Genomic DNA, 27696 nt, shown 5'->3' on the forward strand with positions numbered 1-27696 from the left:
CAGGATCCGGATTAGTTCTTGAGAGCTAAAGGAACTGTTTTGATTTCAGCTTGTTTTTTATTTTATTGACTTTTTTGCAGTAATAGCTTCTTTTTTTAACAACTATGACTACAGCTGCTCGTTTCGTAATCGTTTGTGTAGCGATGCTTATTGAAAACCTTTCCGGGAGCATAAGCAGCGCATGTGGATCCGATGTGGCTTTGGACCCAACAGGATTATATATCGTGTCCTTGTCTTATGGGTTTTATAATATTATGTATGATGCGCTTAACTTGCGGCCCGACCCAGTTTACTGAGTGGTTTGCTGTGAGGACCCCAGGAGAGTCTGTGTACTTTATTTTTGCGATTTAACGTATATTTTTTCTATAGTGACAAAGCTGCTGTAACATTCAGGAGTGAAAATAGACACACACTGTAGAAACCAATATTTGTCCAAATTCATTCAGTCTCCGGCGAAGCCGACGTAACCTTCGGTTTTTTTCATCAATTGGACAACACTCTATAAATATCTTGTGTTTGCTCTAGTTCCAGGTGAAATAGGTACTTTTGTGGAGTTAGTTCTTCGCATAAATGAATGCGTGCGAGCAAAATTGACTGTGTCCAGTGTACTATCATGGCGGTACTTCACCTCAGGGGAAATCCAGGCAACATGTCCTGTAAGTAAAGATTCTGGCAAATCAAACCACTAAGGCGGTCAGCGCCCAGTAGTAGCACAGACAGTGAACAGCATTCCTATAGTGTAATATTGTTCTCGAAAGATACACCGTCACAACTGGCTAGCAGATGCGTTTTCGTAGATTTCACCTTAAGAATAGATGCACGAGTACATGTTAGTTCAGTCACTTGTGAGGGAACATTTATTTGTCGGTGCGTAAAGGCGCGCTACAGAATTTCTGTATGTACCACAAGAAATGCGCTGCTCTAAGTTATATATTCAGTCATGTATTTGCGCACGATGGAGTCGCACAGCCATCTTTATGCACCATATATAAGAACCAGCGTATTAGGAAGCGAAACATATATGTTGAAGCTATATTTGTGAGGTGACATTAATGATATTGCGAGGGGGGAAAGTTTAGGTTTTTAAGTTATGTATGCCGGGACTGCTAGTTTGGTTCAAACGTGCGCATAATACAGCTTGGGGATTTTAGCAGCAGTACAGATTCATTTGAAAAACTCAACATTATTCTGCTTAACACAAATAAAGTCGAAAAAAAAAACTTTCGTTTGGTATCTGCTGAGGTTTTCAGAGGCACGGACTCGGAGGAATCCTGGGCAGGAAGAAAATGATATTTTATTTACATGCATGATGGGCTCCGCTATAGTCACAATAACGGGCCTTTGATGTAAAAACTCGTTATAACATAGGCTACTCTATGATGCGTACAAAAGAGCGGCTACAGGCAGCTGTTACCTGCGTAAATGAAGCGTGCGACCGCTGGATGCGTGCAAGACAGGTGGCTAGGTTACACCAACTTTTATCGTAGGAACAGTGAGAACCTACCTCTGCAGGGAGTTCAGTGTACTCCGCGCAGCGCTCAAAGGAGACAATCATTTGCAGCACGTTGAACAGCATGACTGTTAGCAATGTTAGTGACAGCGGCACCTATTCCAGACAAGAAGAAACAATTGTTAACATAAGAACGAGACGGAGAGAAGAGAATAATAATGTTTTGTGCGTAATTCACTGTTGCATCATGTCATCCCTGAACAAATCCAATGATCTAACTCCTTCAGGCTCCCTGACAGGAATTGTTCTTCAAGAAGGGGCTCCAGCGATCGCAGAAAAATATTCTGAGCACTTGTATTTCGTATTTACGGTGCAACATGCGTACATTCGGTCACGTGAGAAATGTTAGCTTTGATTAGGCTGCTAGCGGCGACAAGTTTAGCACATATAGCTTCACAAATGTACTTAGAAATAACTTTCTGTCTAGGAGGTAGCTTATAATATCGATTTCAAAGTGGAAGCCAGGGAACATCTTTTAAGAAAAGAGACATTATTGATGTGGACTTTTTGTACGAATGCAGTGCAAAAAACGAACTGTAATGGTAATGTGAAAGACTGGTATATACGTGAGCTCCGACTGATCGCCACAATAATGGAGCTTGGTGAATAAGAAGAATGGGACTCTGAGAACACCCACTCTTCTTTCACCTCGAGAAAGCAAAGTTTGTCAATGAGAAGTAAGGCTGTTGACACTGCAGGTAAGTCGAAGCAGGCTGAAATTTATTCATGTTCGGCCTGCCCATCGCGCAGACTTTCTTTCGCATAACTGCCAAAGTTAAAAGGTGAAAGACACCTTTTCTTCCTGCGCAGCGAAAACATGGAGAAAGAAGGGGGGGGGGGGGGGGGGCACGTAAGTTCTATCGTAAAAGAGTATAACAAATTACCACCCTACTGTGCGATTACTGTCGCTTAGCCTTCACAAAAGCATAGGCATCCCACATGGTTTGTGACTGAAGTCTGAGGCTGTCCTTATTATACTAGCGATTAACTTGAATGTGCACTGTAGGCAACGTTTTCCCAATCTTTATCTGCCACTTTAAGGGCTACATTGCTGTCACCGGTTCGCGCCACCGGTTTACCACACGCGATTACTGGGGCTCTTTAGCGAACCTTGCTAGTCTAACAACCGGCCGAACGTTTTCTCGCTTACCAAGTAACGTATTAGTAATGACTTCAGCGTACCTGTACCCTAACACTCCGAGTGAACTGATTTTGATTATTATTTTCTAGATTCACTGCTTTTGTAGTGTAAATTTGTGGCATTCACGTAATTTTGCGCCAATGGTTTACTTTCAATTCAGGACACTCTTCCGACTTGAAGAGCTGTATACATTAGTTATAGTTTCATTATCTTTAGACTAGGATTTAATGATAATGCCACGCAGTAATGCTCATTTACTGTCCCATTGGTCGCTCTAGTGAAACTCCAGAACATTCCATTTTTGAATAGACTAATCAGATCCGTTCCGATGGCCGCTGCATGCCGGCGCCACCCGAATATTTTCACCAGCAGATTTTTGACTCGTCCTTGAAAGCTCTCTCACAAATTCGAGTACGGCGAATGCTTTTTGAGACAACGAGACTAGTACAAATTGCTTAAAATGCTTTTAAATAGCTGTCTTTACAAAACTGTGTAGCATACCGAGCAGGCTGAACTGAGGGCCAGGCCAAGGCTACTGGGGTCGGGTTGTCCACAGCCAGCGAGCACGGTGTTCGCCAGCAGCGTTGCCATTACCACCAGAAACCCAGCGATGGCGGTCATTGTGCGAACGAAGAAGCACGTGCTGATGTAACCCGCATAACCACGCATCATGGCATCCGAGAGGCGGAAGAAGTGTTCCTGAAATCGGTCGGCCACGCCGTACGCTCGCACGCTGCTCAGTGCGTCCACGGATTCTGTCGCGTGCTGGAGGAGCTGAGATGTGCACAGACTTTCGGAATAACGGCAGCGAAGAGAAGCTTTGATCCCCAAGTTCTGCAAGTAGCGAAAAGAATCTTCTCTCACATCACAGCAATTTCTAACGATGGGAAATATTTTTTGTGTCGCACATAAACTAGGAATCACGGGAATAAAACAGGCGCAGAAGAACGAACAATTAAGGAAGACGCACCCGCAGTTTCTGTTTGCGTGCGTGTGTTTCGTTGTGGACAGTGCTTGTCCATAATCCTAACCATCTTGCTCCTCTTGCCGTACCGTGGGAGCTTGAGCGCACCTAAGAAACTAGAAATACTATGTCTGGGCTGCCATCCAGTTCGTAACGTTTTAGTTGCACCATTATATAGAGGCAACGGCGTTCACCTTCGACAGTGATATTCTGGAATACATCGAACGGACTAGTTTTGTTTCCCCCTCCTGTCCATGCCTTTAGTATCGGTAGTTGCAGGCACCAGTCATGACAAACCATCTTATTGTTAGGCAGCTTAGGCGTCACTGTCATATGTAGTGTACGAGAATTCAGAGGCTTATATCCTGGCCAGTGAAGATGTCGGCCAGGGAGATTTAATATTGTCAGTTTGGAAACTTCCCATAGGGCTCATATATTAGAAAATGGCATTTCTGATTGATCAAACTTATAGCTTTTACGGGTAGTGGCTACGCCGCGGTTCCTAAATTAAACTGGGTTGAATTGTGTTTCCCAGGGGTACGTAGGGACTTTCAGAATTATTTCCTGTCGCGTACCTTATAGGATTGCAAACATAATGTAATCACGGCGCAGCCCTTATTGCACGTTTGCTGGTTCGAAACTGCGATCTGATATTCACTCGAGATCAACGCAAGTTGCAAGAATAGAGAGGTGCTCGTAATTGGTAAAGAAAATAACTCAGTTGATAAAAGCTGTCATCACATACGCACGGGAATGAACATAACCACAGAACGTTTGCTGCGCTAGCGTAGTAAGCCGGAATGTTCCGTGCACTGTTAATTCGATATATTCTGCTTGCATGTTGCGTTAGCGAACATTATGCACATACCTTGGAGAATGCTGTGATGCACAGTGTGCAATTTTAAGGCTAGAGTTTGGCGAGTATTTCTACATAAATAGTACACCATTGCAACTAAGCGTGTAACGCTGTAGGTTTTGAGTCCGAAAACAAACTTCACGGCATGTAATGGTGATGCGTTAACGCAGGATTTGAGCTTGCTGTTCCTATACGATTAGACACATCGAGAAAAAAACGCCACTTTATGGCTTATTATTCATAATGGATGGCCCGAATTGTTGAACACGAGCTGTCCCTGTATAATAAAGTCATAGTGCATTGTACTTAAGTCTCGATGACAAAGACGGTGTGTGCCACAGGTGATCGCTCAAGACAAAGATTGACTACAGCAGCGCACCGCTTGAAGCTGAAGCTGGGCCAACCACTTATAATTAGGCAGTGCATTTTCCAATGTTTACTTTTCAAAACATCGGCAGTTGTTTTTCGGCGTTTACTATAATTTTTTTAATCGGTATTTTTTAGCTAGTTGTGTGGTGCAAACATTATACCTAGAAAATTATCGAGAATGAATGATTGAAGCCTTTATTAGAAGGGAGGGATGGCTCTCGGCCGCTGTTTGGGTAATTAGGGAGTTAGGAGGGATGGGAGTGTAGCTTCGTCTCACACGGTTCTTCAAGTTGTTGCTTGTTGCTTGCCATGCTGTCGACCTTTGCGCTGTAAGTCGACCTCCCTCACACTACTCGAAGCAGGCCGTATGTAGCAATGGAATGTTGTATTGCGGTGCTTGATAGAATCTGATCTGCTAGGGTGGGCATGTCATCGTGTGGAATATGAGCAATTTTTCTTTCTTCCTAGTGAAAACAATAGACATTGCCATATAAGGTGTTTTAGGTCTGCTGTACACTGTTCCTGACAGTGGGTGCACATGTTGCGTTTGAGTGTTTCGTGTCTTCCGGAAAAACTTCTCAAAGTGCACAAGATTATTATTACCACATACTATTCAAATCTTTATTTGTTCTTTTTCTACAGCCTAAGGCATGCGGCCTTATCACTGTGATATCAGTGCGCGGATCGTTTATGTATTCTTTGTTCATGCTCGTTGTCGCGAGACGATGCTTTATCATTTCTTTCGTCGCCCAAGGTGCGCCGAGATGTATCTCGGAGATCAGCCACTCGCGTATGTTTCTACGATGTTCCAGGTTATGCTAGTCGCCATTAGTGAAATTATCTAGATGTTTCTTAGCAGCCTTTAAACTCAGCTTTGACGTGCGCAACAGGTATTCGTAGATCTATGACCGTCGATCACGATTGCGCCTATCGCAGCCGCCAATTGCTTTGTTCGTTTGCGGGTGCAACTCTATATCCGAAGGAGACAGGATCAGGTGCTGGTGACGAACTTCACAGAAGAATACCGGCATCTTAACAAGGGCGCGACGATCTCTTTGATCGCCAAGCTAGCGGACAGCTAGCTGAGATGTCTTCGCCTTCGCAGGCCATCCCCAAGACGATGTACCCAACCTATCCATGGCGCCCACGTTCTACATCAACGCAGCACTACCCCGAGACAGGCAAAACCAGATTCGGTCTTCTTGAAAGCTCCAGCGAATGCTTTTCTTCGGCGTTAAAGGCGCGACAGACTCCGTTAGCAAAGCACCGCATTATCACAGACGACCAAGCACAACCTCTTCGTCAAAGCCCCGATCGTGTATCGCCGTGCGAACGCCAGGCCATCCGCAATACAGTTGAGGAAATGCTTCGCGGAGACGTCCTTCAACCTTCGGACGGCCTTTGGTCGTCACCGGTCGCCTTATTGAAGAAGAAGACACACTTCGCTTCTTCATGGTTTACCGCCGCTTAAATAACGTCACGAAGAAGGATGTCTGCCCGTTGCCTCGCATCGACCTCAGTTTGTACCGTTTCTGCAACGCTAGGTATTTCTGATCCATGAACTTGAAGAGCGGGTACTGGCAAATTGAGATCGACGAAAGAGACCGCGAGAAGGCGGCATTCATAACACCAGACTGTACCTTCGAACTGAAGGTAATGCCACTTGGTCTGTGCATCACGACAGCCACGTTCCAGCGAGTATTGGACACTGTCCTGGCCGGCTTGAAGTAGCAAATTTGTTCGGTATACTTGGACGACGTCTTTATGTTCTCGCCAAATTTTGAAGACCACCTAAAAAGGCTGCACAGTTCTGGACGCCATCAAGACATCGGGGCTGATGTTACAATGAGAAAAGTTCCACTACGCCTAAAAGGAGCTGTTATTCCTGGGCCATATCGTGAGCAAGGATGGAGTTCTTTCAGACCTGCAGAAAACTGTGTGAGTTCCCAATTTCCGCAACCTTCCGACAAGAAAGCCGTGTCCAGATTCTTGGGCTGTGCGCTTACTACCTCCGATTTGTCAGAAATTTTCGGTGCATCTCCGAATTGTTGACGCAACTTACAAAGGCTGGTGTGCCTCTTAAATTGGAAGCGCTGCACGCGGAAGTTTCCTAGGAACCTAGGCGCCGCTTACAGAACCCTCCTGTCCTAGGGTACTTCGACAAAAACGGCGAAACAGGAATACATAGACTCAAGCAGCGCTGGCCTAGGCGCAGTCCTCGTTCAGAGAACTGAAGGACAAGAAAGAGTTATAGTGTATGCCAGCAGTTTGCTGTCGAAAGCCGGAGCGAATTACTCGACAACCGAGAAAGAGTGCTTCGCGATCATCTGGGCAACTTCAAAGTTCTCTCCGTACTTATACGGTCCACCATTCAAGGTGGTAAGCGGTCATCACGCGCTCTGCTGGCTGACAAATTTGAAAGAGTCCTCCGGACGCCTTTCCCGATGGAGCCTACGTCTTAAAGAATTTCAGTATCATTATCGTCTACAAGTCCGCCCGTACGCACTTCGACGCAGACCGCTTGTCACGAGCCCCCGTTGATGGGCCGCCGAAAGATGACGAAGACGCCTTTTTGGGACCGGTAAGCGCCAGCAGTATTGCAAAACCGCAGCGATCAAACCTCGAGCTGAAAACTTGGCTGAATACCTAGAACAAAAGACCGTTTCCCCCCTCGCTGTGTTCAGGCGTCAGCTGTCGTCCTTCGCGTTATAAAATGATGTCCCTGTGAAAAACTACTTTGCACCAACAGGACCGCACACCTTTTTGTTGTACATGCAATCCTCAGAGAGGAAATTCTACAGGCATTAGACGGTGAGCCCATGGCAGGACATCTCGGCCTTGCACGCACGTTGTACCGAATCTGGCGGAAGTATTGTCTACGGTTAGCTGCCTACGTCGCCTATTACCTCAAACATGCCATGAGTGCCAGTGATGCGATGAGTACCAGCGACGACCGCCGAGCTCGATTGCTGCTGTCGCCGCCGCCGATTGCTTAGTTCTTATGCTGGCGCAAATCAGCCCAATAAAGTGTTTATTCCAGTGCATTTCAAATCTCCTCATCTGTCACCAACAATGTTTTCACCACTACGTGAAAATATAGTAGCGTTAAGGCAAAAATTTCATTCACTTTAGGAGTTAACGCTATGTATTTAGAGTTGATTGTATTAGGTACAAGATTACGTCTTGAAAATTTGGCCAACCAGGCAGGAGGCATCGAGAACAGTGCTCACTGTGTACTGAAGGTAATTCTGGAACTCTGACTTAAGCTTCATATGTTGCACTCATACTACGTTAAAATTCTGTGTTTCTGCTCATAGCGGCTGGATTCCTCCCGCAGATCTCCTAGCAGGCCTTCACTATTACTTTCTCAAATAATGTAGGGATGTCATCCGGGAACGACCTTTTTGGTTGGAAGACAAGCCTTGGGTACAAGCTAATTTAAAGAATTCCGCAAATGGTTTACTGTTACAGCAACGTACCAAGGACTAGCCAGTGAATTTCACTGGCCGGCCCGACAGAACCTCGGTCTCGAGTGCCTCCCCTTGCTTGGAATGCCTAGCCTAGACTAGAATGCCTAGAAATAGACTAGCAGCTGCTAGTCTATTTCTCAACTCTGAAGGGAAGGAAATAATTTTCTTCGTCAAGGACGTTTCCTAAGCTAGCACGAACTTACCAAAACTGGTGTCGTTTCGTTTGAACCATTTTTCTGTTTTTCTTTTACCGGCGGGTGTCTTGCGGTGTTTTTCGATTAAAACCGGAAAGCACTTCGCATCACTTATAGTGCATTAAGGGTGTCCCTTTACTGCTTCTGCACAAAATAATATAACACATGCTCACCATTCCATAGCAAACAAAAACGCCAACAACGAGCGTTATCACAACCACGATGGGTGACTGCGTGCCAACGACGGCCACCTTGGCCAGCGTGATGAGCGTGTTCTGGACGCACTGCTTGCCGCTGAGGAATGTGCGTGTGTCGGCGTAGTCGATGTCGGCCGAGAGGCGGTTCAGTATGCGGCCTCTTGGACACTGGTCGAAGAAGGACACGGGGCTCCGTAACACGTGGCTCAGCATGTCGTTGTGCAGTGACCACGAGAGCCGCTTCGCGGACAGGGCTAACAGGACGCTTCCCACGATGCGGAGCGCCACTGCGAACGGTCATGATGTGGAGAGAAAGATTACGCTTCAGTTTTGTTCAACGTTATTCTGTAGCAGAGTATGCTAGAGAAAAAAAAAGGCACGTACCTTATTTAGATGTGACTCGTTTAATGGGCACATTGGCAATAAACTAAAATATACCAGTATATATATAGGAGTGTGTTGGGCTATGACAACAGTTTAACTAGTTTTGTCTAGCCGCCCACAAGCAAGACTGCAAAATGAAGAGTAGAAAGCTCGAAACCGCCCTGTACTAGCATGAGCTATGGATGTGTGCCTCTACAAGTATTAACGTACGCTGAGTGATAGCGTTTTCAACGAGCATGATGGTTACAAAAGCTAAGAGAATATGCAAATGAATTGCGCACAAGTAGATGTGCCAAACCATGTCCAAAGTATGCTCACTCTTTTTTTATAGTTGTAAGCTATAAACAAGAATAAACCCGAATGTGGGAGTTTAAGTGGCTGGTATTGCCCTTCAATCATTTCTATTTGTCTCTTTGAACCCCACATGCATTGCGTAATCAGGGCGTAGAGGAACCATATGTAAAGGATTGGAAGATTGTGTGTGTGCACCGTTCCTTTTCTGCATCTGTCTCTTGTAGTGCTGTTCACCCACTACTAAGAATCAACTCCAACTAGCCCCAATATGTCGTTCTATTTCAGTGAGCCGAAGGCGGCTTATACAGTGAAGAGACCAAAGCCATGCAGTGTGAATGTGACTGGCACAATCTTCTTTCGTGTCGGTTCAGCAGCCCTCCCACATTGCTGTGGAGGAGCTCTTCATGTGCGCATTTTTGTTTCACATTTTTTTCTGGGCCAGAGGAGGAATGGAAATCAAACGCGCTGTTAATTATAAGCAAACTCAAAAACAATTATACAGTTTGCAAGTGTAAAGCTATAAACTTATCATGAAATGTTCATAACAATTTACGTGCTTTAAATTTGATTTGGCCCAACATGTGCACGTGGCGCACACACAACCATATCTGCCACAAAAACACTGGATTCCGAAAGTGCCACATAACCTTTCCATCTGTCACTGCAGACTGGGTACAGATTTTTCACAAATTTTGCTATCATGCAGTTAATCGCAAGCCCCCAGCTTAATATGCACACCTGGACACGTACTTCAAATTCCGTGCTGATGTATGCACACCACCAAAATTTCTGTTATACTCTTTCCTGGGAGTGCAGCCAACTGGAACGACAGTCTCCACCGAATCACAGCCATCGTCTTTCATTCTACATTCTGTGATAGTGCTGCTGTCTCTGCTTTCACTTCATCACCCTTTATGGGATACCACCAGTGGGAAATTTTTAAGGTACAAAAGGAAATGAAGTATCTCACTTTCAAACCAGAAAAGAATTAGACGTTTTGTGCTGCTTTGAGTTTCCATCTGCGCTTGCTTCTACATGTATGTGTTGCCGCAGTGCGCCTTTTTCCCCATCCTTCCACGCATCTACCAGTGCTCTTTTAGGCTAGATCTGATGCACTTTCATTTATATAAGTGGGGCCGGTGGGTATTTGTTTATTTCTACCTGACCTGAACCTCTTTTGTTGAGGACTCCCTGACTAGCATGCTGCTAGTGGACTGTCTGTCATTTGTGGCAATGCATCAAGCACTCCTGAGATGTGTTCATAAGCAGCCTCAAACGCGTCCTTGTCACGGCGTTACGCTGCCATGTTCCTGCGCTTATTGGCCCCATTTTGTAGTCTTGCATTTGATGTTGTAAAAGAATACCAAGAAGTATTGTTCTGTGGGATATTTAGGATAGAGGGGGGTATGACATCCTATCAGCTCTTCTGCGCTCGTCTAAGAGCTGAGTTGAACACTGCTAACATGTTCAGGCAGCCTCTTAGAACCCCACCCTACAGAAAACTGAAAGACTGGACAAAGTGTTTGCATGGAAGTTTGTGCATTTTTTATTCTGCACATGTGCAGATCGGTACATAGCGTTATGTTGACCAATCCTGCTGAAGGTATATGTAAACACTATTTTCACACAAATAATTTATATTAGTTTACTTGCACTTTCCATAATGTATTCCATCGCTTGCAAGTAATTGAATGCAGTGTCACGATGCTCCCTACACATTCAAGACCTCCTAATTTGATTGTAGTTGAATTGCGGCTGATTTGCTGGAAAAAGCTGGTTATTTAAGGCATATCAGGGATGACCAGAATTATCAATGACCTATATAATCGTAAATTTGTGATAAAACCCTACCCAGACTACAGTGGCAGAATAAATGGTTATGCTACACTTTGGGAACTTAGTGTTCGTTTGACAGCTGTGAAGAATTTTGCATTTTCCACATCCGCATACTGGGCAAACCAAATTGAAAGAACCTAAATTGGATTGATGATACAAACATTACAACTGACAGCATTGTTCGCAGGAATGTTTCACTGATGTTACTGCACTTTATTTTCTGTTTTCTATTTTTTATTGTTATACCCACAGCGATGCAAGCGCCATTAGAAGGGTGGGAGGGGGGGGGGAGGAATATCGTTTATGTCACCGAGAAGAAGAACAGAATGCAAACGCGACAGGCCGTACATCTCATGAATAGAATATTTAAAGAATAGCAGCAGAAGATTCACGGGACATAACTGAAACTACTTCTTCGGACAACCTATTCCAGTCTCTGATCGGTATTGGAAAAAAATAAAAAATGCCTTTCTTATATGCACATTTTAATGAACATTACACAGTTCACTACCTAACGTATATTCAATGCCTGAAAATTCAGAAGTGCAAATTAAGCATAACAATTACCATGCCATGCATACTTTATAGCATTAGACCTGAAAATTTTGTCGTTGCTTAGAGCTTGCTTACAATTGACGCTCTATTTGATTTCCGTCTCTGCTCAGGATTCAGAAAAATGTGAAATGTGGATTGCGCATATGAATATTTCTGCCATAGCGATGTACAGGGGCTACTGAAGAGCAACCAAAAATTAACATGAAAGATTGTGACTGTGACGTTCCACTCCATGTGTTCCTTGCATTGTATAAGCTATCTTCTTCTTACATAGCTTTTAACAAGTGCGTACAAATGTTATTATGATATGCAGTGCACATTCTGTGTTAGCCAATTTTATCCTCTCGAGTTTGTTTTGCAAGTGATGCATGTTTTACCGCTGATATGTGCGCTGTTAGCATTAAAGTACTCAAATATTTCACAGATGCGTTTTCCGCGCAAGAAGACGAGAAGAGAGCCTTCATGTTACCTAGCTCTCACTTATCGATATGCATGGGGCGAATGAATACGCGATATCGCATGTCAATTCAGAGCGTACATTGCAATTCAAAGCCGAATGAGGTATTTTGATCACGACACGATCGTGAGAGGACCACATCTTCACCACGGCGAAGCAATAAGGAGCGAGAGAGCTGTAAGGTCCAGATGAATTGCACTCTGATTCGGTTTTCACATTACTGCACATATGGGCAAGCTACTGCGAAGCAAGGAAAGCAAACGCTTTATCAAAAGGAAACAGAATGGGATTATAAGCAGACTCACAGTTTAACTAGATATCAGGTGATGAAATTAACAACGAAACTGGCGATAGATGCAGTGAGCTAACCTTTTTAACACGCACTAACAAAATAATCCGTTCCTGGTTTTAAACGCCCGCTCACGACCTTTCTTATCTCCACCAACGTCACGCGTCTCCTTGATTGCTTCCGTAGGTCGATACCTTTCAATAGTTTGGCCTTTCATTTTATCTCTCCTCTCCATGGGAGATTGCATCTGCCCTGAACCTCGTCTTATCTCGAGCTTGTTTACTTCGACCTTGTCTCAGTTTAGACTAGTCTGACTTTCGACGGCCGGAACACCGTCTAGTCAGGATGAAGAATTATTAACATGCGAACGTTGGGTAACTGACTAAATCCAAAAGGAGAAAGAAAAAAAGAACGACCCTTTCCGGATCTTCAGCAAAGACGAAGTGTACATTGCACACGAGCTAAAGAGTTAGCTACGAACCGATGTTATGAATAGGAAAGACTCGCTGCCACGTGCTGAGCTCCCTGGCGTTGTTTATCGAGTATCATGCAGCGACCGCCCCTGTGTCTACAACAGGGAAACCGGAAACTACCAGCGCCGCATAAAGGAGCCCCTGAAGAATCGGCTCCCATGCACACGTAATAATTTTTCCTTTAGAATCCAGTAGTTGTAGGTTGCTAGCAGTCTACGTTGAATCATGATGTACGTAATAGATAAGAAATTAGGAAGCAGGTGTATATGGTGAGAGTAAAAAATGAACTGACGATGATATTTTCCGCTCGTGCGATTATATGGAACTTCCCCCTTCACAAGGCTTCCAGACGTGACCTATCATGGGGGCTGATGTCTCTTTCTTTCGCTGTTGAATGAAAATAAAGATAGCATGGAAAATATGAAGGTCGGTGCTTTTCTAAGCAAGAAACTGTTATTTGATTTTTGTCTTCATTTTACGAAGCCGCACTAAAGGAAGTCCATAAAAGCAGCTCTTGTTCGTAAAAGCGGGGTGGAGACGCTTACCATCCACGGAGCACAATACCACTAATACTGTGACCCATGGCAGGTTCTGGGGATGAGAGCCCCCAATGCCATCAATCGACGTCGCGTCCGTCCACCATTTGATGCAGAGCTGCTGAAGCGCCGACGCTGCAGCAGACCCCATGAATACGAGCACACCCGCAAGCGCTGGCCACTGTGCCAGGCGAACAAGGATACATAGCAGCTGCCAACCTGTCTGGGAAGACGAAACAATTTTGAGTTCATTATTGTCCGCTAAACAACGCAGTGTTGAAAAGTCTCATTTCTTCACCTTGTCTTGATCGTAATAGCTCTGTACACGTGAAAATAAACGTTGAAGAGGACAGACACTATAACCTCCTCCTTTAAGGATGTGGCGTGATAGCGTTACGGCTCCCGTCCGCGTTTATTCCCTTTGCTATTCGTAAATTGCTAATAAGTCAATTTCTGCTTTCATACCCCACACATTCCCTTTAACGTAAAGTTGTACGGTACCACATTACATGAAAGGACACTCGAGGAAGTTATAAAGCCTCTCTTGACAAAGCTGTACAGACGTGCCTGTGTGCATGGTCTAGGGGCCACATGATCGACACGGAATGCAAAGGTTGTGGAATATCGATTTCCCTCACTCTCTCTCTGCTCAAACGACAACACCAATTTGGCCAGCTACTGCCAAATTGGGTAGGTTACGTGGTCGCGTGAAGTAGTGATTTCCTGCGACCAATCCGTGGCAACCCGTCTGAGCTGCTTACTACCACCTCCGTAAACCATGTCCGTGAATTTGCGCCCACAAACGCCGACAACGCTGACGGCAGAGTTTCTGGAGAACGGGCCCTCTTTGCTATCACATGCGAACTTGCATGAGGCAGATGCGTGGTCGTGCTTTTTCGCTCAAAACACCGGCAATGCCGACTTTGAAATGCGTGGTGAAAGGGAGCCAGAAACGCTGTCGCGTTATTGCACTTTTCTGATTACGCTCTTCAATGCGCCGGCGCTTGCAAACAGCGCGGTGTGCAATTTCGTCGATTTGTAGCGAGAGCTACATTGGCCGCAAATTCGCATTCCCTATGTGGCGGTGTACGCGCTGTGGTAGTCCGCTTCTTTCGCTGTTGCCTAGCAACCGCTGCCTCGCCATCTGGCATGACGTCAGAGGAGAGCGGCGCGAATAGAGAAGAAGGCAAGAAAATAATAATAATAACTTTCTTCACGGGAAAGTAAAGCCGCAATATCTGTCGCACTTGCTCTTGGACACCTGACCCGCGCTGTAATGGAAGGAAGAAAGGTGGGAGAGAAAGCGGAAAGAGAGAAATAAAAGCCATAGGGGAGGACTGTGGAGTAATTTTGACCATCTGGAAATCTTTAACGTGCACTGACATCGCATAGCATACCGACGTCTCTCAGTTTCACCTCCATCGAAACGCAGTCGCCGGTAGAGCTTAGAAAGCGGCGCATAGCATCAGCATGAAAGAGAATGAGAGTAAGAGGACGAAGAGAGCAGCGGAGACGACCGAACAGAGAGAGGGACGGCTTGTCAAATGGTGATGCCAGACTGCCGTTCCTAATAGAGGAAGCATAGCCGCCGACGGGGGCCTATGGAAAAGTTCAGTCAGCGGGAAGAGGACCTGACTCTCATTGCTAAACTTACATGACCACAACAAGCTCAGCCAGGGAACCGTACCTCACGCTACGTAAATCCTGGCATAGCTTAGCTAAGCCACTGCCAATGTCTTCCTGTCGTCCCGAATTTTTGTCACAGTAGCTACCTAACAAGAATAATAAGATTGGGATGGAGCGCATTTGGCAAGCACTCGCAGATTATGACTAGCAGCTTACCGGTATCGCTCAAGAGGAAAGTATACAACAGTTGCATCTTGCCTGTACTCACCTATGGGGCTGAAACGTGGAGGCTAACCAAGAGAGTTCTACTTAAGTTGAGGACAACCACGAGGGCTATGGAACGAAAAATGGTAGGGGTAACATTAAGAGATAGAAAGCGTGCAGAGTGGGTCAGAGAAATAACTCAAGTTAACGACATTCTAGTGGAAATTAAGAAGAAGAAATGGGCATGGGCAGGACATGTAGTGCGAAGAGAGGATAACCGATGGTCGCTGAGGGTAACAAACTGGATTTCAAGGGAAGGAAAGCGTAGCAGGCGGCGGCAGAAAGTTAGGTGGGCGGATGAGATTAAGAAGTTCGCAGGGATCAAGTGGATGCAGCTAGCACAGAACCGGGTTAAGTGGAGAGATATGGGAGAGGCCTTCTCCCTGCAGTGGGTATAATCAGGCTGATGATGATGATGATGAGCTACCTTATAGTTTCATTAGAATTGGGCAGTTACTAAGGCAAGAACGTATACATACATTTTGGGTTGACCTCTGGGGGGTACTAATTGTGGGAGCGGAGACACTGCAAAGTTGTTCTCTACATAATTTCCCCCCGCCCTCCCCCGTTATGGTGGAAGCATATCACGAATGACCCTATACGAATGCCGCGACTTCAAAATGTATGCTATAAATATTCCTGAACGTTCTCTACTGTTGCAGCTGCCCCTCATCGAAAATATTCTCAAGAGCACACAGCGATAATTCTAGCTGCTTGCAATCTGGCGAAAGATATTTTCACGCGAAAGACTGAAACCAATAGGGCGTAGGTCGGAAACGAATAAGGTTCTTTTCTCAGTTTTCAAATGAAATCGGCGTGATAAGTTTTCATTTTATTACGAGCATGAGTGTCCTTCAGATTTTTTCAATATGCAGTAGCAAACAACATCAACTTTGCGTTTTGATCTTCTAAATAGAATATTTCAGGCAGTACTTGGCGCCTGTAAAGCTCACCTTTTCGGATTCGCCCAACTCATCTTGAGTTATTCGACCAACCTCGTGATTTTTACCGAGCTCCTCAATGCTCGCTCTGAAAGGAGAATATGAGCATATTATGTTCCGTTTTCATTTTGACACATCTTCCATGGCGGTAAGATATAAGGACGCGCAAAAATGTTTCATCAGGGGACGAATCACTGCCTTCTTTAATATTTGCATTTACTTTACAAATTTACAAATTTACTCCACCTTGGGGGTTTCCCCTAAAATATTCGATCAATGCCTTCTTTAATATTGACCCAGCGTATCGAAAGAAAATGGTTTTCTCTGCCGGAACATCGCTGGCAGAGATTGTAAGATACATGCTGAAGTGAAAATCTTACTCGTGTATGTTCCGATGCATAGTAATCTGTTGACCAAGAGCTTCGCGGAAGTTTTGTGGTGAATGCGGGTCATTCAAAAGGCCTTCCAAATTTTCATACACTCTAATGCCCTTGAGATGCACTAAGATGAGCCTGTCCATATGTTTCAGGTAATTTGCTTGGTTGCAGACCATAATTCTTGTCTGAAAACAAGCAGAAAAGAAAACAATGTGGTCAAACTTGAGAGGGCTGAGGCGTTAGAACGCGAAAACACTGTTTCTAGTGACTTCAATGCTGCTACAAATGCGCCGCTCTAGTGGAGACGAGAGCACCATAATTAGTGCCTAATTTTTCTACCCTTGTCTGCTTAATGTCTCCAGGAAGTTGGGATTGCAAAAAACTTACCTTATGGCGGAGAAGGCCTGTACTTCCGATAACATTTCTGAACACACAGCCGGCTACGATGGGGTCTAGAGCGCTGAGCGGGTCGTCCAACAGGTAAACGTCGCTCTTGCTATACACAGCACGGGCGATGGAGATGCGCTGCTTCTGGCCGCCGCTGAGGTTGGTGCCCTGGGGACAGAGAATGACGGCCAAGAGGAACGGCTATTTGATAGGGCAAAATTAATTAATTGTCATGACTCGTAAGCATGTCCGAGCGTTAGTGGCGAGCATCTGCGAGAAGTGCCTCACTTCTTCGCGACATTCCGTGGGATACCATGAGATTTTACTTGTCAATCACCCTGAAGACATCATCAGAAAAACAAAAATGTTATGTACACCGGGAATCGAGCCTCCCCCCCTCGGATTCCCAGCAGAGTGCATTAACCAACTGTGTCAAGCCCGGAATCACGAAACGCATATCATAATTCTCCTTGTCTACCGTGAGAACGATTATAGTGGGATAACGTGAGTGACATATAACTGCGTCTTTCCTTTCCTGTAAACCAATTATAGAACGCCGGTGAACTTCTATGCGTTCAGCGAACGCTGGTTATGTTTGATAAGGGCGCGCGATATACCGTGCGCACCAGCAACGCTAAGACTGCTGTTTCTGCCATGGCTGCAAGTCTTTGCCGTTCATTTTCAAATTGACGACATCTAATTCGAGATTCTCGCTATGCACGGCAAGTGCCCAGCCTGTAGAGCGCATAGCGGTGTGCACAGTTCGAGCCATCATTCAAGAAGTTGTGTACGCAATAGAGTTCGTCGGTTTGCCTTACTGCTCTCATGGTCTCATCTTGGGTTGGGATTTCTGTCACGTCGTAATCCGGTGATCAACTGTGCTCGTGCAGAACTGGAGTTTTTTGCGCATGATGAAACGTCGCCGGACGTTCCTTTCCCAAAGTCGACGTTGCCGAAGATAAGTTCTTGTGCCCACCGCTCGTGCTTTTTTCCGCAGTACCGATGTACTTTTCACCCCATCGCCTGTCTTTCTAACCGCAAAAATCTTCCTCTGCCTTACGCCTTCCTTGCTATATCAGCTGGCCTCACCGCGCTCTGGATTTCTAATCCGTTCTCATTTCCCGTATTCTTGCGTGGCGGTGAATGCCTCGGTACCATCCAGGTCATTGATTCTATTCTCACCGGTGACGCAACACCCGCTTCGCAGCCCGCTGACTTTGCTGCACTCACACTGCCTGTGTTTGCGCCGGACCAGTCTTCTGCCGACGTTTTCCTCCGCACCATCGATGCCAGTTTTCTTGGGCCTCAACGCTCTGAACTTTTCGCACTGTTTCAACAGTTCCGTTCTTCACTTGAATCTCGCCAGCCTGCTTCGAGCCGTATCTCAACTGTTGCCCGCCCCATTGACACCAATTCCCATGCTCCTCTGCGACAGCGCCCCCATCAAGTGTCGGCCACCGAGTGCCGAGTTATTGAAGCCCAAGTTTATACTATGCTTCAGAGTCGAGTGATTGAGCCTTCTGGCAGTCCTTGGTGCTCCCCTGTTGTCCCAGTGAAAAAGAAAGACGGTTCTATTCGCTTCTGCGTTGACTACCGTCGCCTAAACAAAATCACGAGGAAAGACGTCCATCCTCTTCAGCGTATAGATAATGCATTGGACTTTTTACAAGGTACTGAACTCTTTTCTTCCCTCGATTTACGATCCGGTTACTGGCAGGTGCCCATAGCTGCGGAAGATCGCCCTAAAACCGCATTTCTCACCCTCGTTGGACTCTGAATTTACCGTCATGCCTTTCGGTCTCTGTAATGCCCCTGTACATTCTAGCGTATGATGGATACGATACTGCGTGGCCTGTTGTGGAAGACCTTGACGACATCGTGGTGTTCTCGCCGGACTTTGCGACCCGCCTCTCTCGTCTGAAGCAGGTCTTGGCATGTCTTGTGAACGCCGGTCTACCGCTCAACTTTAAGTGCCGTTTCGCTGCTTGTGAACTGACAATTTAGGCCTCGTTGTGTCCAAGGAGGACATACGGCCTGATCCCGCCAAACTTCGAGCTGTGACTGCGTTTCCGAAACCTACTACCATCAAGCAACTAAGGAGTTCTGTGGGCCTGTGTTCATAGTTTCGGCGGTTTATACGGCAATTTGCTTCCATTGTCACTCGCTGACTGAACTCCTCGGCAATAACTCGGATATTTCGCTGTAGCACCAGCTTGCGACGACGCCTACGACACTTTGCGCCACCTAATCACATCCCCGCCTATCCTGCACCATTTTGACCCTCAGGCGCCTACCGAAGTCACGCAGACGCAGACTCCAGTGGTGTCGGCCTCGGCGCTGTGCTTGCTCAGCGCCCCTCTGGCTTCGGTGAATACGCAGTCGCTTACGCCAGCCGTATTCTCACTAGAGCCGAAGCGAACTACTCTGTAACGGAAAAGGAGTGCTTGGCTATTGTCTGGGCACCCACAGTTTTGCCCTTACCTTTACGGCTTTTCTTTTGATGTAGTTACGGACCTTCATGTCCTTTGTTGGCTTTGATCGCTCAAGCACCCCTCCGGCCGCTAGCACGGTGGGCCCTTCGTCTGCAAGAATACGATATCCGTGTTATTTACCGATCTGGTCGCAAGCATAAAGACGCCGACACTTTGTCTCACACGCCGCATCCAGCTGACCTTGCCAGCCTTTCTGTCTTGAACTCTGTGGAGTCTTCGATCGACATCAGCGACATGACCACCGAAAAACGAAATGATCCATGGATCGCATCTCTTACTGACTACATTTCAAACCATTAACGTGTAAGTTAAACCTTCTCCTACCCTATATTCTCTGCACAAATGCCAGTGAGTATGCATTTATTACTTTACAGTACAGTAAAACCCACCGCTCTTTAACGCTCCCTGTCATTTCAGCCTCAAGATCCAGCGGCGTGATCACTTTCTTACATAACTACATGTACTTAACCACCACCTCCGACGCCTTGTCACCAATAGAGAAATGCTCTGTATTTGGCAGATTATAATATGTATTTTTTGCCATGTTTGGTTCCAGGATAAAATATTGATATTGTGTATTACGTCGACAAAGATATGCCCCAATTCATAAAATGGCTAAGAACAAGGGCAATGATATAAACAAATCTATGATTAACAAGATTCTTCAACTGATTCTTTTGACAAAACCTCGCCCATCCAATCTTCAGTATTCCGCCGAAGTCCCACAGCTTGAAAGCACAAGGAAAGCAAAATTAGATTCGCAGACCCGCTGTTAAGTGTTAACGAGAATATGTATGCGCTATACGTAGAGGCCTCAAGTAGCAAACCAGCGTTCTACAAAATGGAAGAAGAGTGCAAATGGAACGCGATGCTGGATGGACATTCTGCACTCTGTGGGTAAAGCACACATAAATATTATCTCATTTTGGCATAACTAGCTGTACCTTCTCACCGACTTCAGTCATATCTCCCGAGTGCAGGCTGTTCATGTCGTTCGTCAGCTGGCAACTTTGAATAACTTGACTGTAAAATTCCGGATGAATGGGCCGGCCGTAGAGGATATTGTCTCTGATCGTCATATTGTGCACAGTTGGAAGCTGTGGTACAAACGCTATCCGGCCCTGAAATTACGAATAGCATGGTCAGGCTTCAGTGGTAATTCAGAATGTCATTGCTCTTCATGAAGCGCATTCGTGCTATTGTGCCTTAGTGTTTGAATGTGATGCCGAGGAATTAATCGCAAGCACAAACGTTAAAATCTATAAGATATATATTTTTTCCGCCCTAATAATATTTTCCCCAAGACCTACTGTATGCTTACCCTAATTTGAGTAAGAAGTGTAAAAAGCTATTGCGAAAGTCTATAGGTAAGTGTCACAAGTGCATAATATTGCCTGAACTTTTCTGCGAAATGTAACTAATTTCAAAATAGTACCGTCCCACATTTGAGGCTGTTGCAGGAAACGAGCGCTGTGCGCACAAAACAAGGTTGAAATAAGTTTACATTGGTAATGACCATTATGTAGGCTAGTTTTACATTAGAAAAAAATAATAAGGCACTGAAAATGCTGACAAATCTCATAGATAATCCGATATCAAGATAGCCCGGGTCGGATAAAAGCAAAGACGCCATTATCGAATAAAGGACGTCACAGAGCACTTTCTATGAAATATCTGGGAAGCAATATTTGATGTTTGCGATAGAATTTGCGAGCTATGCGAAATGAACAGCTTCGAAAGCCAATAAAAGAGGTACACTGAAATGATTGCAGCAGATGTGTGTAGGCTAGTCAATCTAGCAGTCCTAAGGCGGTCTCTCACACTTGTGAATTATGCTTTGAAAAAAAATATGGCGCCTGGAAATGTATTTGTTAAATACTTTTCTTATGATTTTAGTGCGTTTTGTTTTGGGACTACAGATGTGGAAAGAAATAAGTATATGTCGAAGCGATGGTCACTCTGCCGTTAATTATTATGTCAAGGAAGTTGTGACGAATGAATATGACCCACTTGTTTATACTAGGAATTCGGCTTTCCTTAATAGTTCTGTAAAGCCTCATGACGATATTTAGGGAAGTATATTCCTCCTCTTTCTCTTCTACCCTCTAGAATGTTTTTATCCTGTGTACAGAAGACGAACCAACTTAAATTATGTATTCCAATACATAAAGAGAACGTGAAGTATTTATTATCGGCGAAAAATTCGATTGATGTGGATTTAAGCGAGTCCTGTAGCGAGTGTAGAGCGGACAATCCTTTATTAGTAATATATTATAATATTTGCTCCTTTTACGTATCAGAATCATAATATGCATAATTATTTATACTCTTGCACTTTACTCAACATCATATCCCTTTCCTTTACATAATAAGAGAACGTAGCAGTCTCTCGTTAATTAGTTACTGTTCAAAAGCGTTTTTTTCCTCGCTGATCGCAAACGTCACGTTTCACATCCTTGTGTTATGTTTTCTAGAGTACTATTTCAGATGGTTTGATCATCAAGCTAATTTCTTTCTTTTTAACATAGCATTCACCTGCATGCATTCTTACTGCTGTGGAAGTGTTTTTTTTTTTTTTAATAAGGTCACGTAGAGAAAGAAGAACAAGGACAGGAGCTAAATCACCACCTTGTGGCACAATGTACAAGACATCCTCCTAATATAAAGTTTCTTGTAAGTGTAGACATTGGCGTTATCCTGTTGCTTATCTCTTCCACCACTTGGTGATGCTGTTGAAACAGTGATAATTGGTACATGTTTTAATACTTGAGAATTATTACCGGGCAGCTTCCCATATATCGCATGATATTTAGTGCGGCGTCAAACATGCTTGCAGAATATCATCATCATCATCATCATCATCAGCCTGATTATACCCACTGCAGGGCGAAGGCCTCTCCCATATTTCTCCACTTAACCCGGTTCTGTGCTAGCTGCATCCACTTGACCCCTGCGAACTTCTTAATCTCATCCGCCCACCTAACTTTCTGCCTCCCCCTGCTACGCTTTCCTTCCCTTGGAATCCAGTTTGTTACCCTCAGCGACCATCGGTTATCCTCTCTTCGCACTACATGTCCTGCCCATGTCCATTTCTTCTTCTTAATTTCCACTAGAATGTCATTAACTTGAGTTATTTCTCTGACCCACTCTGCACGCTTTCTATCTCTTAATGTTACCCCTACCATTTTTTGTTCCATAGCCCTCTGGGTTGTCCTCAACTTAAGTAGAACTCTCTTGGTTAGCCTCCACGTTTCAGCCCCATAGGTGAGTACAGGCAAGATGCAACTGTTGTACACTTTCCTCTTGAGCGATACCGGTAAGCTGCTAGTCATAATCTGCGAGTGCTTGCCAAATGTGCTCCATCCCAATCTTATTCTTCTTGATATTTCCTTTTCATGGTCTGGATCTGCGGTTGCTACCTGTCCTAAGTAGACATATTCGCCTACTATTTCCAGTATTTCGCTACCTAATGTAAACTGCTGTTCCTTCCCGAGGCTGTTGAACATTACCTTAGTCTTCTGCATATTGATTTTCAAGCCTACCATTCTACTTTTTCTGTCTAGGTCATCAATCATTATTTGCAGTTCATCCCCCGAGTTGCTTAGCAAGGCAATGTCATCAGCAAATCGCAGATTACTGAGGTATTCTCCATCTACCCTTATCCCTAACTGCTCCCATTCCAAGTCTCTAAATACTTCCTCTAAACAAGCTGTGAATAGTACTGGGGAGATTGTGTCTCCTTGCCTAACACCTTTCTTTATGGGAATTTTATTGCTTTCTTTATGTAGAACTATGGTTGCTGTGCAGCCACTATATATATCTTCCAGCACTTTCACGTACGGCTCGTCTACCCCCTGATTTCGCAATGCCTGCATCACCGCCGAGGTTTCAACTGAGTCAAATGCTTTTTCGTAATCAATGAATGCTATGTATAAGGGCTGGTTATATTCCGAGCATTTTTCTATCACCTGATTGATGGTATGGATATGATCGATAGTAGAGTACCGTTTCCGAAACCCTGCTTGATCCTTTGCTTGCTCCTTTGCTTGATCCTTTGCAGAATATGCGTTCTTCATATTGCAAACCATGCACTTAAGAAAATATACCAACTTGCTAGTTGCGAGGCGTGTAATATTCACCCTGATAAGAAAAGAGTGGTTGGCCAATGAAAGCTAATTCGTCCTGGAAATTGGGAGGAGCCTAACAGAACTCACTTTAATAGGGTCCGCAAAATACAGGGTAACCTTTCAAGCAAGAAAGAGCGAGGTATGAAGTACACAAAAATTATAGCGTCGGCAGCAATCAGGCATCCACTACAGAAAATTAGTACGGTTTGTCCTTTTTTCTGCATTTTTTCTTTACATTATCATTTTCGAGAGTTCACATGCGATGGCATATATTCCAGCTGCTCAAGGATGCCATGCTTCTTCAATAATAGACGAGCGTGTTCCACTGTTCGGTGCATCATCATCATCATCATCATCATTATCATCATCATCGGTAGCAGCAGCCTGGCTGGGCACACGCAGAGCAAAATCTATGGAATATGTTTCCAATTAACCCAGCCCTAATGTGTCAGTTGTGGGCTCTTTATTTCCGCACATTTCGTAAACTCATCCGGATACCCAACTTTTACTCCTCCTGCTACCTTTTTCTTTTACTGGAACCCAGTCCGTTAACGTTGAACAAAAAATATTTAAAACTATGGCCATAATATGCCCTTCACTTGTATGCCATTTGCTTTTCTTGATTTCTACTAGGTTGTCACAAAACCACATTGTTTTGCAACTCACACTGTCATCTTTTCCTGTCTGTTAACATCGCGCCTATTGTTTTTTCTAATAGTTAGCTGGATGTTACGCACTTTAGGTTAAACCCTTTTAGTTGTCCTCCCTGTTTTGTCCCACATCTGATTAACGCTAATATACTTTCTTATTGCGGTACATTATTAAGGTACAATTTATTATCCACACCGGTGTATGGGCCACTGAGAAGTATTGCACTTATGCGTAGATTTTTATTTCGCTTTCCTTATCAGGAGTGTGAAACCTTGTGCTTTTGCGCCATATTTAAATGCACATATAAGCGGAGTTGCCGCCGTCAATTTTTCTACAGTGTACCCACAGCACATGCAACGTGTCCTTCGTTGAGGTGCATATCGCCCAGAATTGCAGCGAGCAGCGAGGACTTGCCGCTGCCCACGAAGCCCACGACGCCAATGAGGGAGCCCGGTTCAACATCGAGGCTGATGTTGATGAGTTGCGCATGCGCCTTAATGTCAACTGCCGGAGGCCAAGAAAAGGAGCATTTCCTCATTGTGACGGCGCCTGCGAAGGCAATGAATAAGCAGGTACATTTTTTCTTCCTTTTCAGAATGGAAACGCGATCAATGCTATCTTACTCTGTCCGCTTAGCTGGTAATAGGCACCCTTCCTTTGCCATATACCATATAACGCATTGTCGATAGCATTAACGAAGTGCTGTGAACCCGCCCGCCGCTGGCGCGCACGCCTTGATTGTTCCCGAAGCGTGGCAGTGCGCATTGAATTCGGCAGATGGCGTTCGCTTTCCGCCAATTAGGTGCATGTTCGCAGCGACAGGATAAATCAGAGCATATAGAGCCGGTGGGAGGGCTCCCGGAACTCCTGTAATTGTAATGGTAACGCGGTACACGAATGCGTAAGGTATTTAACGAATGTTGACTCCGCTCAAATATTCGCATGCTGTCTATTCCGCCATGTTTGTGGCATCGCAAGGCTCTATTGCGTAACGAACATGAGATATTACGCGATAAATGCTTATGTCTTTCATCTCGCATAAGAGTTGTTTTTGTGAAGCTGGGTGGCTATCTATAAACCTGGGGTTTTGATCAAAAACAACAGAAAAAAACTGAGGCGACGCTTAAACTTCGCCTTTAAGGGTGCTAGGAACAGAGTTTGTCTCGTTTTTGCTGGCGAACACACATTTTGCTACTTGCTCTATCATTAATTGTTATTTATGCCTCTATTATAACACGAACATCAGTTAGAATAAAGTCATGGGAAAGCACATTATAGTAAAGGACATCCCATAAAAAATATCGACTTTAACCAAATTGTACAAACATGCCTGCGTGGCATGTGCGTGGCGTAGAAGCAGCGTGTCTCAGTCAAGATGCAGTGACTCTGGGGAGTCTGGATTCCGACTTCGATCCCCCTTTCATCTGATTCGCAAATCCTGAGTTGCTAGCACCAGGCAACTCGGCTATAACATGTTTTGTCATGACACTGCATCACCCGAAGGCCAATCAATGCACGGCCTTGCCACATGTCACCTGCTAACAACCAGAGCCATGCCCATTACTTTTTGCTCACAACGACTGCTCAGACAACCCAGGTGAGAGATTTTCTAGAGGATAGGGATTTTAAAGATATTGCATTTTAACCTTTCTCCCGGCCAAAAAAAAACAAAACAAATACGGCCTCGAAGAGGACACGGCAGGCTGTTCAGGACGAAGGCAATATGACAATGGATCTCGAAAACGCAGCGCTAAAACGCGTACAAGCACGGGGTGTGGAACACTGTTCACTGCTGGATACGATAAGAAGTTTGCTCGCGATGATCATAAAAATCTAATCCTTTACAAATTCTGAAATGTAAATGCTGGACCGCCACCCATATATCTTAAAAGCGATTTCCGGTGCTTTTTCCACCCGTACATGTTTCACTGAAATTTTCACGATATGTTTTTAGTAGATTTCTCGGCCTTCGCAGCAAATTTCGCGGTGGCACGGCGTTTTATTTAAGCACAGATGAATTTTGAAATTTCGCGTTTTATGGCTACAACGAAGAGATTTCCACGGACGACTGCCTGAGTGACATGGAGGGAAAACCTTCGACATTCACTTTGCTTTTACCAATGGACAAAAGTTGGAGCTAGGTTTTGCTCACCATCCTCATCAGCCGGACTATACCAACTGCAGAGGGAAGGACCCTACCATATTCCTTCAATTAACCCGGTTCCGTGCTAGCTGCATCCGCTTGACTCTGCAGGCTTCCTTAACCCCTTCCGCCCACCTATCTCTCTGCCGCCCCCTGTCATGCTTTCCTACCCTTGGTCTCCAAGTTGTTACCCTAAGCGACCATCAGTTATTTTTTCTTCTGATTACATGCCCTTCCCACGGCATTGCATGCCCTGCCCGCGATATTCACTACAATGTCATTAACGCGAGTTGAGTCTTTGAACCACTATGTACGCTTCCTATCTGTCAACGTTGTACATAACCAGCCTTAGGTATCGGTAATTTCAGAAAAACATTGACACAAGCTGCTGCTAACACTCGGCAGTTTAAATCAATACATCGCACACTAGTTTTTGAGACGTTATCTGTGACGTCGTTGGACGGTGGGAATTGATATCATCGTTTGGTCGGAACCAAGTTTCTGTTTTGGTTTGCTGGTTTAGGCTTGTTTGAAATAATTCTACGTGATATCTTGCAAAAAATAATTCTACGTGATATCTTGCAAAACCTTTTTTTCTTTTTCTTTATAGGAGAGAGCGGACTCAAAGAAATGTGATTTGATTAGCAAATAAAACACTTCAAAAATACTCTGCGAGAAGGTTTTTGCAGAATAGTTGGAGCATTAGTGAAACTGGTTTACATTGCAAAAAGACAAACAAATAACGAATTGAGGAAGCCCTCTGTCCTGCCACTTCGTTACTTCCTGAGTTTGTCTGCCTCCGCTGTAAACCAATTTTAGTTGAAAAAGTCCCGGATTGGCGTTTAATGAAGCTTTGCTTTTGGTCTAGTTGGTTAGATTCGATGCGTATAGAGACTCACGCACAAAGAGACGGAGAACAAGAATAAAAAGGACAACTGAAAGCTTTGTTCGCTGGTCCTTGTCGGTATAACCTATTGTCCTACTTTTTTCACACAACCTCCTTTGTATACAATTGAGGCTGACTTGACATAGTGACTAAAAAGCTGCTTTGATTTATTTCTCAAGAGAATTATTATTTTGTACATGTGTGCAGGTGCAAAACGACTCCAGGACCATTACGGTGCATGGAAGAGTGTTACACCAACATGAGTGCTGAGTTCAAG

The 27696-nt window shown here is 44.8% G+C and overlaps 1 protein-coding gene across 1 annotated transcript in view; it reads right to left on the reverse strand.

The window, feature by feature from the left end:
- The window catches only part of LOC146177393 (ATP-binding cassette sub-family C member 3-like), an 89652-nt gene that overhangs the window by 12607 nt on the left and 49349 nt on the right, over positions 1-27696 (reverse strand). Inside the window, exons 13-21 of the mRNA XM_084581545.1 lie at positions 24737-24939; positions 20557-20733; positions 17121-17288; positions 16737-16918; positions 16369-16444; positions 13535-13748; positions 8678-8988; positions 3153-3485; positions 1505-1606 (exon numbers count right to left, since the gene is read on the reverse strand). Coding sequence (XP_084437671.1) covers positions 1505-1606; positions 3153-3485; positions 8678-8988; positions 13535-13748; positions 16369-16444; positions 16737-16918; positions 17121-17288; positions 20557-20733; positions 24737-24939 — 1766 coding nt within the window. The remainder of the gene's footprint in view (positions 1-1504; positions 1607-3152; positions 3486-8677; positions 8989-13534; positions 13749-16368; positions 16445-16736; positions 16919-17120; positions 17289-20556; positions 20734-24736; positions 24940-27696) is intronic.

This window comes from Amblyomma maculatum, chromosome 10 (assembly GCF_055883805.1).
Source record: "Amblyomma maculatum isolate TAMU_Amacu chromosome 10, ASM5588380v1, whole genome shotgun sequence".
Taxonomy (NCBI): domain Eukaryota; kingdom Metazoa; phylum Arthropoda; class Arachnida; order Ixodida; family Ixodidae; genus Amblyomma; species Amblyomma maculatum.